Genomic DNA, 12,626 nt, shown 5'->3' with positions numbered 1-12,626 from the left:
AGAAGCTCTAGAGCTACAGAGGTAGAAAGCTAAACAGAAAAAAACGTTTTTTGTTCCACATTAATATCAACTGAAACCATGCGAAACAGAATTGCTTTAGAATGCCAATCAATTTTGATTCTAAACAATTGTTTACACATATATAATACTTTAAAGAGAGACGGGCTGTGTGCGTGTTGAAGAAGCAGTTACATTGTGATCTCTTCAGCCTAGCGTCAGCATCAATAGCTATGGCTCACATACTAACCAAACACAGGAGCAAAATCAAACATTAGTCATTTAACAATGGCATGAGACACAGATTTGAAAGATTTAAATGATACCGTCACATTTTTATTGTCCGACTGAGAGAAGGGAAATCTGGCAGGCAAATTCAAATGTTACTGCCAGTGTTGGCCAATTTCTCGATCAAGGGGCAGAAAATACATCTCACGTGTGTGAGAGGAATACTGGTAGACACAAACTTTAGCATTAAACTACCACATTTGTTACACAATCATCAATATGCAGACTTGAGTGATATTTTTGTTTTTGTTTATGTTAAGTTTTGAGGATTTCTATCAATCAGCACATTACTCCCACACCCCCATTCCATCATGGCAGCATGATAGAATATCCAATTTATGGGGTTAAAGTACCTAAAATTATATAGGTTTTTCCTATAGGACAATCACGTACAGTTATGAATTATTCGCATTTATCGGATTTCAAAAAACGTTACAGTCACATTACTGTGAGATATCATTTCAGTTTGAAATATCCGCTGATGCACAAAGCAAAAATCATTTTTCTCAGTTTAAAATAATGTGAAATCATTTGAATGCATTTCCTTAGAATCTGGAGCCAAAGTAAATCACTTTGTTTTGACTGTATCTGCTTCCTCATTGGCCAGTTTCCCCTTGATGTAATTATAGTTTGTTTGTTGTTCCACAAATTGTGGCTATTCCCTCACACTGCAGATTCAATATCCTTCTTCCACCCTTAGTAAACAATTTATCTGCCTGTTCAGAGAGTGTTCTCTCAATGTGCAGAACAGGAACTATTTAGTTTCCTCTTTTTTTATATGAGGAAAAACCAGACAAGGCTGTTGACTGGCTCGACCTTTTCCCCTGCGTACATGTTCGTCCACACACGCATCTTCTGCATGTATGTTCACAAACACATTCAAAGTATAACCTTCGTCAAATGATGGTCTGAGTCAATATTTAAGCAGTCAATTTGAAGCAGTTCCCAGGTTGATAAGAAACAGGCGGAGTTATTGCTTCAGATTTCCCTGTAAGAGCAGCCTTGCAGTCTGAAGTCACAGCAGAGAGGTCATCTGCAACCAGTAAGGATATACATTTTACCATGCCATTTGTTATCCGGATGTCACACTGAAGTGGGATTTAACTATGACTTTAACAACCTCAATAAGTCACAGAGGAGTGTGTCACAACACGGACAGGCCTTTGGCTTGGCACACAGTGGCCTGTAACTGATGTAAATGATGAGATGACATCAGGGATTTAAAAACGTGCTAATTAAAAAAGATATTTGTCGTAAAGAGGAGATATATCCAGACTGTGTTTCAGCACAGAGTGTGGGAGTTTGTGACAGCCAGAAATCTCAGGAAGAGTTAAGTGAAGTCTTTAGAGTTCGTCAATAAACTCTTCATGTCGTAGTGAAAATACAGGCTGCATTGTCCCTGAAATATCTACAAATCAAGATGGGCAACTGTCATCCAAATACCAAACTGGTTTAGAAAAAGTACCAATTTTAGAAATAATTATTTATATAAAACGTCACACAAAAGCAATAAGATGGAAGAAGAAAACCACTTTGTCACTGAGGGATGATTTGCATTCTTGGCTTTCGATGTATTTTTTCGCAGTTATGAAAAGCTTGACAAATTCATACTTATAGAAAGGCAGCAAAAATAAAAGAGCTGACAGCACAAACAAGTCTTGGCTTTTTAAAAAGACTTTGATTGATCCATTCATTGTCTAAACCAGCAATGTAGCTGAGTTTGGAACAGCCTCAGTGTCTGTTCTGGTCCAAAACACTGAAAGAAACTGAAAGGCGCCCATTACTATTTGTGTCTCACGTGTTGTTGTAACTTGAACAATTGAACTTGAGCCGAGATAGAAAAATATACATGAAAATGAACTCTTAACTCTGAGACGTAATGCTGAAAAACAGTGTATAGTGTTCACTTCACATTTAAAGCTGTAACAAAAAAAGAATTAGACAGCCACTGTTAAAAGGAACTCCAAAAGTCTAACTGTGACATACTGTTACATGTTTTCCGAGTTCACTTACTGTGATCAGAATTAATAAACTTAAATCTGTAGTTAAAATCAGTTACATGCATCTATGTTAGTCAGCCATAGACAACAATTGTCTGCTTTTGGCATGAAGGCAAAGGGCTGAAGTAGAGAGATACATACAAGGTATTTACAGGAGGCTGATAATTGTCTTTTTAATCTCTGTATTATCATGAAAGAAACCTGTTCAAATTATCCATTTTGAGTTCCCCCTCTTATTGTATCACACTTTATTAATCTAATATTAACACTTCAGTGTGCTCTGATGTGTCCTGGAACAAATCCCCCATTTTCTAATTAGTATTTGATAAAAAACATTTTCTGCTGATGTCAAGGATATGTCTCAATTCAGCATCCTGAAATACGGCTTCATTTCCAGTAAGAGGTGCAAATTGACAGCCTTTTTTTTAATCGAAATCATTTCTTGCTCATATGTAAAATATGTTTTCAAAGGCTACTTATCAAACAATCAAACAATACTTATCAAAGTTAAATATGATAATGACAGAAATATAATACACTGTGCTTATCATCTGCAGTGCCAGCCAGAAGATAATATTCTATCCTTTCACATCTTACCCACTTACAACTCTTTTTTTTCTGTTCCCAGTCAATTTAATTAAAGGCACTGATGACACTAAAAGCCAAAGCAATCTTACTTCACTCAATATACAACATGTATGAGCGGGTCACTGGCACTCTGTCAAACTAAGCCAAAGTAACAGGCTAAACTCACATTTCACTCAAGCTAGTGGTGTAGCTGGTATGCAAACATAGTTATTAACCTTTGGGGGAGTGACTGTACGAACAAATAACTTTCCTATGTTTAGAGCTTTGATGATTACTCCCTTTGTCAAGAAACTACGAATTAGTTAAACTAGAGTATATTTGTTTAATATAAGCCCAAACAAAGCAACAATTTCCAAATGAGTAAATATATTATCATCATAGACTACATGTCCCTCAGGCAGACAAACCAGTGAGCTCTACAGCAGCAGTGCCATACAAACAGCAGTCATATTTTCCTACAACGTAGTGGCAACTGATGAAAGGATAAGTGGAGCCGTTCCATCAAACAGTCACTTATCAATAAGAGATACATGGTCAGATAGTGTTGGGAAATTATATTTAACCTTCCCAACACAGACGCAAATCTGTGTCGTTCTATTGGTTCAGCAGTAATAGTGGATTTCTGAATATGAAAGCTCTGTGGAATGTGAGCTATTCATCTGACACTCACCTGCTGTCTCGCCATATTGTCTGGGAGTACCCCGGTTCTCACAACATACACACACACACACACACACACACACACACACACACACACACACACACACACACACACACACACACACACACACACACACACACACACACACACACACACACACACACACAGTTGTGTTTTTATCACTTCAGAAGACATTACGTTGGCTTATATTCATTTCCTGGAGACTTATCTTAACCCTGACCATGACCAACACATGTCTAACCCTGGCCATAGCCCTAACCTAAACTTTAAACCAAGTCCTCACCCCAAAATGAATGATTTAGATTAAAGGGTTTACATCCCCACAACATGAGGAATACCTGGACCACACAGACACACACCTACAGAGAATAGACTGACAAACTCACTGAAAAGTTACTCTTAAAAACAAGAGACAAAGCTTAGATAGAAACAAAAGCTATCCAGAAAAGTCATGAGCAGTGATTAGCCTTGAGACTTACCTAACCGTCTCCTCTTTGATTTCAGCCCAAGCTTTCTCCAAATGAGAGCCTGAGCAGCAACCTGAGCAGAGCCCCCTCCCTCAGCTGACTGAGGGGGGCATAGTCCACTGGTAGAGGGGTGACAGTAACACCACGTCTAGGAAGTGAGGCAGGATGGAGTTGAAAAGTATGCTACTCCAAGAGATGAATATGTCACACCTGCAGCTAAAAGTGACAGTCCCACAAGTACAAACAGACGGGACAGATACAAACAGGAACAAAAAATGAGTAGAGATGCCTCCGTGTGTGGGAACCAGAGTGTTTATAAGAGGAGGAGGAGAGTGAGGAGAAGGAGGAGGCTCCACGCTTGCTCACTCAGTGCTCCTTTCTGAGAGTAATAATCTCAGGCAGCTGGTTTTTCAGGTCCTTCCGCTTGGCCCCTAGGCGTGACGCGGCCACTGATCAAAAAGCGAGGCTCCTCTCCATAGTCTGTCTGCTCTGCTCTGCTTCACTCCATCATGTTTACCTCTCAAAATCACACTGGCTGCATCTGTGGGATGTCTCACATGAACTGCAAAGGGTTTGGCTCAGTACATATTGTCAGAAAAGATGAAAATAAGTCATGATCATGTAATCATTGAATGTGCTCCTGTTGTGTGAGAGTGTGTATACTATGTAGACAATGTGGTTTCAATGTTATCACAAATCCATTTATCTTTGCATGAACACATCTCATGTATGTAGTTGAAAATTAACTATGTGAATTACAAAGCCTGTCCAAAGGGTACTGGGCGTGTTTGCAGTAAAAATACAGTATATAATCATTTTTCTTTGTGTCAGTGATTTCCAACAACTGGAGGAGAGATTGTTTTTAAAAAAATAAGATATTCAAACATTTGGCAGCATTCGTGTGAAAGTCGAGTACTGAATAGGAAACATGTTTTTACAGGCATCAATTTGCAAGTCAGCCCATATTCCTAACTGTCCTACTACTTGTCCCAGTCTTATTGTAGTAAGCAAGCTGCTGTAACACACCTGCCCCAAACAGTGCCAACAAGTCGCCTGGATTGAGCCTCATATTACCCCCAGGGGCTAGGTGGTGCCCATGACTATGAAGCCAGTCAGTGTTGTGCTTTTGTGAGTAAGTGTAACTAAACTTCATCTGGGCAGACACACATTGTTCTGCTTTACCCAATGGGCTGAGAGTGCTGTTTACAGCCTGCTTAAGTGTTGGTGTCCCCATGTCCTAATGTTCAGCTGTGGAAGACCATTAAATAAGAAATTGTCTAAAAGCTGGAGGTCAGATTTCACAGAGGAGAAAAACATCTTTCCAAATGGCACCCTGTCATTGGGTTGGTTTCAGACCAGTACAAATGGTGTAAATGCTCTATGTACCAAAATAGTTTGAAGGTGAAAAGACAGGAGAGTCATTATTTGTTAATAAGTACTTAATCAGGATTTAATAGGTGAAGAATTAATCCATTTATTTATCCTTAAACATGTACTGAAGCTGTACTTCCTAGTCATAGTGGCCTTTTAAAATAAACGCTCACAATGACAATTTTAAAGCTGCATTACCTAATGTTTTTGGCCACTTGGGGGCAGCAGAAACAATTGTAAACACAACACTGACACATCATCACCTCTTAAGTTGATGATGTTGAACTTGCTAGCAAACAGTTGCTTCTTTACACCTCCAGCAGTTAAGGAGTAACATTAGCATTCATTTGTCTTGTGTTTCTGTCCATCTGTTGAAAGTAAGTCCAATATCAACTCCTGAGGGAAATATCTGGCTATTTAGCTGCTAAATGCTCCAACGTTCACAAGATAGTCACTGTGTTTGTTTGCCGTTTGGGGTTGAGCCGGTATAGTATGCAGTGGGTTTTAAGAATGTTTTCTCTGAAAAAGACACTGTGAGAGCAGTGAGAATGAACCAAAACAAGGACGTTGTAACGGACAGCTAAATGATGAGCTGAAACTCACTGAGAGGAGCTGAGAGGAACTGCAAAGTTGGGGAAATTCTCTGTAGGTTCATCACTCTGAGTGATGCCTCTGCCATTGTCATTTGAAGCATTTTTGATATTAAAAAAAAATATTATAGCCGCTTTAACATACTAATGTATAGGTATAATATGTTTCCCATGTTCAGTTTAGCATGTTAGTATGTTAACCTGTGCCTATTAAAAGTGAACACAAAGCTGGGCAAAAGTGGGAAGGTCACAGCAGGTATATAAGTAAAAAAACAAAAACCAACTCTTCAGGGGTGAGACAATTTTCTAAAACCTACAGACTTAAAACTAGGAACATCAAACATGACTAAAACCATAAATTAATATCCTCTTGTCTCTTGTCATAATTTCTTATATACACAACAAATATACAATGCCAAGAATCTAATTTCTCTCAATTACAACCTAATTATGATAATAATAATAATAATAATAATAATAATAATAATAATAATAATAATAATAATAATAATAATAATAATAATAATATGATAATAATAATATTATCTAACAAGATAATTGTTCTTGGACATTTCCTGACAGTACAAAACATATTCTTGAGCTCAAAAACAATGGGTCTTACATCAGCTGACCTTTAGTCCTGAGGAAGAACGATACTTTATTGCATTAGGGCACATCAATGTAAAAGGCAATCCAGTATTGATTACACTCACGCCATTGTGTACTTTTAAGTATCCACTTTACAACAAACTATTTATAGTATTCTTGTCAGCTCATGACTAATGCATCATTTAGGATTACTGAGCAACTTTGTGCTGTGTAATTCTGGAGAGTCCCTGTGAGGGAATCTACTGGCCCCAGTAAAACCCACAAGAGCCACGTTTTAACCTGATCTGTTTCCCTTAGGTGTACACACATCGTCACATTCAACAGTAGGGGTCATTGTGAGGAGGAATTCCCCATTCCCCGCACCGTGAAGAGAGGGCTTTTTGTGTCACGGTGAGGAAGACAGACAGTATGCCTCATCTCACAGCTGTTACTAAGCTGTTACTTAGGTACATCAGCAACGACACAGGTAGCTTTTACAACCCTGGATCAGCTGCTTCTTAATGTGAAGCATGTAGAGTTTTGGAGAGGTTAGGACAAACAAACCAGATATTTTAGGTTTATATAAGCAAAGATATCGTTTTCATGTAGATAAACATATTTTCCCCCTTTGTGAGCAAACTATGTGCTTGCAAAACCTCACAAAACAGGGATGACAACGTGCCAACATTTTGGTTTTGTTGTTTGACACAATAATTAAGTGCAGTCTGTCAGAAGGAAATGGATAAGAGCAATCTATTGTTACTGATTTCACAAGAAGTCATTTGTCTTTTCTTCGTGACTGACAGGGCGAAATGTGAAATTCAATAAGGTCTGAAGTGTAGGTCATGGCTGTATTGCCAAACATTTACTTGTCTTTCATGTTATACAATTCATGTCTAGTATTGCCCACTCAAAGAATCATTAACTTGACCCTGCTGTGATTGTCTCTGGCCAGATCCTTTCTGGAAAATATGAGGTGTGAAGTGCAAGTGACAGTACCACTGCTGTATTCTATAGAGAAAGATGTAAATAAATGTCACTGTGGTCATAAAGGCTTTTCACTGTATAGCCTTGTGTGAAACAAAAATCAATACCAATCCTATGGGAATTGAAACCTTCTGAGTCACTGGCACAAGGCTAGGCTGAACTCTTTTGAAATAAAGAGAACAAAGAAATGCTGAATTTAGGAGGGTGGAGTGTATGACCAAGATGTTGGAACAACACTATATTTTGTGTTGGTGTGTTCGAATGACAGTAGTCTCCATTTTGAGTCTTTAATGTATTATCATTACATTTGACAATACATGTCATCTGTATTTCTTAATCCCTTCCTTAATCTTTCTACAAAACTGTACTTATAGGTAGTGCTTTGAGCTAAATGCTAACAACAGCATGATAAAATGCTCACAATGACAACATGCTGTTTATCAGGTATAATTTATGTTACATTCATCATCTTAGTTTAAAGTGTTTGCATGCCAACATTGGCTAATTAGCACTAAACACAATGTACAGCAGAAGCTGATGGGAATGTTATGTAAATTCATCTGATATTTGAGATATTTCAGTTTGGACCAAAGTGGTGGACTGACTAATGAGACTAGACAGCTATGCTGCTAGCATGGCAGAAAAAAGGATTAAAGGTGGACTGATGACTTACCAGTTTTTGTTATTTCCATCCAGAAAAACTCTTTTGTTTATAAGGGTAAAACATATTCTGTCCACTGCTCAATAAAAAAAAAAAATTTCAATTACATTTTTTAAGTTGTGACTTTATTTCTGAAACCAATAAAAGATAACTATAAATCTTGGTTTACATGGTAAAAAGGTGAGCAAGCAAGGAAGGCAATATATCACTTCAGCCATCGTTTATATTAGGAAATAAAGCCACAACTTTCTAAAGAGCATAATCTTTTTTATTTAATTCATTTGTACCAAAGTCTGAGGATTCAGGAAATACATTCAGGTGTTGTAAAACAACCTTCTGGGTTTTTGGAGATTGTCAGGAATTTGTCTTTCAGGAAAAGATGCTTGGATCTGTGATGTAAAAGAGGAGTTGGGTCTAAAGGTTAGTTGTGAATGTATATTAACATTACTTACAGCTAACTTTAATTAATGAAACTTCCATTAACTTAAATGCTCATGTTTCTGCATTTGCATCCAAAGGGTGTTCATTTTAAAAGTGAAAGTAAAATTTATAATAAACAACACTAAACATGGCTTTAAGAATAAGTCTTTATGTATTTCTCTATGTGAAACAAATTACTATTATACTACACAAATAGAAGCGGATACTGTAAGAGACAGAGACCATCTCTGAGAAATAAGTACAGAACATGAAAATACACAAACCGGTATTATAGAACTGTAAATTATTGCTTGTTTTGCTACTTTGTTTTCTGGATTCCTACAATACAAGACACAATATTCATATTTCAACAAAACGGTACAACAGTCACAAACGGTATTATTGACCTTTTTAGTAGACGTTCCCCAGAAATAAAACATTCAAACAGAATCCATGTTGAACACAACACAATGACAGTTGGTTTTGATCGAGCATCTTCAGAACTTATTATTACACATTTTTGTTGTTTTTTTAATTTCTCCATTACAACATTGCCAAGAGAAGCCATAACAAACCGCACACTGGGACTGGCCTCAGCAACAAAAAGAAAAAAAGAAAAGAAAAAACACTTGGCATATGTACATAAATATACATTTTCATTTCAACTGTGACCAAAATGCACCCAGTTTTAAACACCATGACCACAGAGAGTAAAAAAGTCTTCACGAGTGTCTTCCTCCTGCTTCCTCTTTATTATAATTCACCTCAGTAGTTCCACCAAACTGCAGTCTGCTTAGATAACTGTGACAGCCCTACTGTAGTGCCAATAAACATCTGTAACACTTGCCAACGTGGCGCATTTCAAAGACCTGCTCTAACTTTTCCGGGAGATAAGATGAATGTTTCTTGTGGACAAACACGAAAACAAAGACACTGATTTTGTTCTGCTGTGTCATCCTGCCCCATTTTAAACCTACAACTGTACTGCATGTCTACACCTTTTACACACACTCCCACAGATCCAAAAGGCCTGAAATTTTTTTCCAAGGTTCACACTAGCAAAAAGGAAGTGGAGTGTTTCACTCACTGCAATATGCTGGTGAAAAAGGCTAACCAGGTGTTCAGCTTCAGATAAAAGAAAGACAACACAAGAAAGAAACAGAAGAAATGCAATGTGCTTCCTACTTTGTCTTGAGAAAGACTATTTTATGTGAAGGAAACCAAACACTGACAATAAAGTGCTCACATGCAGACAGACTTGTCTTTTGCTTACTAATATTGTTATATAGCAAAAAAGTCTTTTTAGATTTCATGCTGCCTAATAACAAATAAGGTTCAGACTCACCGTTGACATCTTAAAGCCCTGTTAGGAACATTTGTTCATGTTGCTTCAAAAGCACTGAAATAATTAATCAAATGGCAAGGTGAAACACGCTGATCTATAAGGGACTTTGGGGAGAATTAACCATAAATGTAAGGAGCTTATGACTTCTTATGTATATTTGTTTGGGTTTATGCTGAACAACATACTGCAAAAAGGTATGTAGGTTAGTATAAAATAAAAAAACACAATACAATAAAAAGTACTGCAGTTGTGTTGGGAAAATATGATTTCTTTTCACACAGTTTGACAATATACCATCTTTCAGTAAGAAAAATCATTTTGTGTTGCTATGATAATATGAGGTGACTGAATGCTTTGGTTGATATCTCATGAGACTACCTAATTTTCCCTTTTCTCAGCAAAATGCTTTCAGGTAAACTACAAACTCTAAAAGGACTATTTCCACAAATCTACTGCTCAGCTATGTACAGCAAGAAGCAGCGCAGTACTCTGGTGCGCAGGAGATGAGTCGAGAGCCCCGAAATTGCTTGGAGATATCAAGAGATACTCAGTGCAAAACAAGCAAGTGGTAGGTTTCAGAGGAAAACCTGACACATAGAAAGTGAATTTGATCAAACAACATAACCAAGAGATTAGATTTGAGATGTGAATTATAACAATTATAATCAGAAAAGAAAAAAAACCCATCCCAAACCCCTTGAAGAAAATGAGGGGGGATGAACTGTCTCTGATCCATCAAATCCCGACAAAAGCCACAAATGCAAATTTGCCATTGAATTGAAGACCGAACCATTACGCTTTTTTCTCCTCCCTAAGACGTCACTTTAACCTCTGCGTGGGGATATGCACTTTGCGTCAAAAGCATCACACCATTTCCCTGTCATCACAAACAACAATAAAAAAAAACACCTCAGCTCCTCATCTACAGAAGTAACTAAGCATGCAAAAAGCGTTGGGGTATCAAATACATATTAAGAATACACATCTAGTAGTTTTAGCAAAAAACAACACCTCTCCAAATAAAAAAAGACAGAAAGCGAAAACGAGCAAAAAAAAAGAAAAAAAAAGAAAAGAAAAGTCAAACAACCACCACAACGTTGTTAGTCACATATGGCGCTTCGTGCTGTGTGTGATGTTAAATAGGTTCCTTTTTCTTGATATATCTTGTTAGTATTTGTGTTTCTGTACGTATTTTTTGTAATACAGTATATACATGCAGACAAGAGCGGGAACATCACACACTCATTCTTGATGCAAGCTGAAGCGACAAACCAGGAGATATGAAAATGGATGAAAAAGAAGAAAAATAACAACCTGAAAACACATTTCATTGTAAAAAAGAAGAAGAAAATGTAAGAAAATGTCTATATTGAGGTATTGCATGTCCTCAACCAAAGATTATTGTACAGATGACTGTGAGACAGAGGGAGAGGTATGGCTAACAAGCTAACGGACGAGCAAGCTACTGGGCAGGACTAGCAATGAGAGCTGAGTGTGTGTGTGACAAGTGACAGGTGCCTGCGTTGGGACAGGTATTTTGACCCCTCTTGCTAAAAACAAGTGGGGGTTGGTGGGGTGGAGGCAAGCGTTGCCCGCCGCTCCCTATGCTGTCCGCAGAATGTGATGAGTGTGTGTGTGATTCTCATCCATCCCCTTCAAGCCGCCTCATTCCATCGCCACGCTCCCCACAAACACCGTTTCGAGCAATGCTTGTTGGTTTGTTTTTGCTTGTAGTTGAACTGAAATGAGGGGCATCAACGCTCTCTGTGAGTGCAGAGACAAGAGAGAGAGGGCAGGTGTGTTGCGGGTTAAGGGGCGGTCGGGGGCCGCGCCGGTGTCGGGGGGTGAGGCCTCTCTAGTTGAAGACTTTGGGGGGTCCGTCGGGACGTCTGGTCTGGACAATCTGCTGCTTTGGCCGCGCTGCCTCATCCTCTTCTGTCTCGCTCTCGCACACGTGGACGACCACACTGGGGGTGGACTCTGTACCTGCGTGGAGCTCGTACTTTTCACCTGGGGGAGAGGGGATGAAAAAAAGGAGTTAAAGAGGAAAATAATTCATGTATTCAAGTCACGTACTTCAAGGATAAGGCTAGGGTCAATCTATATTTTTCTTATGGTCAGCAAACCCCATGAAAAGATGAAAAGCAGACATTTTGACAAGTAATAGGAAAAGCACGTGTGTTACTAAAGACGAAGGAAGGATTATGAATCAAGTCCTAATGTAGCAAACGCTTTTGTTGACTGAAACCTAAAAACACACAAATGAAAAGAAATGGCACTTGCACTAATTTATTTTGAGTTGATCCCACATATACTGTCTTGATTTTTAAATAAATTAAATTAAATACTCGCTTGCATCTGAGAAACTGCCCACAGCAAATGCAAAATTTGAGTGACGTTTACTTAAGTCTACAGTGCATAGCTATTTTAAAGATATTACTTTGCCTATGATTCTTATTTTAAACTATATATCTAGTTGCAAATGGGCTGGAAGCATCAGACAGGGGAGGGAAGTTGGAAAAGTATTACAGTATATAACACTGTTGTTTTGACTTTTAAATGGAATTTTTTGATAGTGGAAAATATATTCTTCTCCCTATTTGACAACTGTACTCAATACATGCTGTTAAGAGTAAGATTTT

General features: G+C 38.0%; 1 protein-coding gene across 1 annotated transcript in view; it reads right to left on the bottom strand.

Annotated features, from left to right (window-relative positions):
* Nucleotides 1-11,264: 11,264 nt before the first annotated feature.
* Nucleotides 11,265-12,626, bottom strand: part of rcan3 (regulator of calcineurin 3) — a 36,981-nt gene continuing 35,619 nt past the window's right edge. Inside the window, exon 5 of the mRNA XM_062440466.1 lies at nt 11,265-11,994. Within this exon, the coding sequence (XP_062296450.1) occupies nt 11,840-11,994 (155 nt within the window). The 3' untranslated portion in view covers nt 11,265-11,839. The remainder of the gene's footprint in view (nt 11,995-12,626) is intronic.

Source organism: Scomber scombrus, chromosome 19 (assembly GCF_963691925.1).
Source record: "Scomber scombrus chromosome 19, fScoSco1.1, whole genome shotgun sequence".
In the NCBI taxonomy this organism is placed as follows: domain Eukaryota; kingdom Metazoa; phylum Chordata; class Actinopteri; order Scombriformes; family Scombridae; genus Scomber; species Scomber scombrus.
Note: the sequence above shows the minus strand (reverse complement) of the source record. Positions and strands in the feature narration are given on the sequence as shown.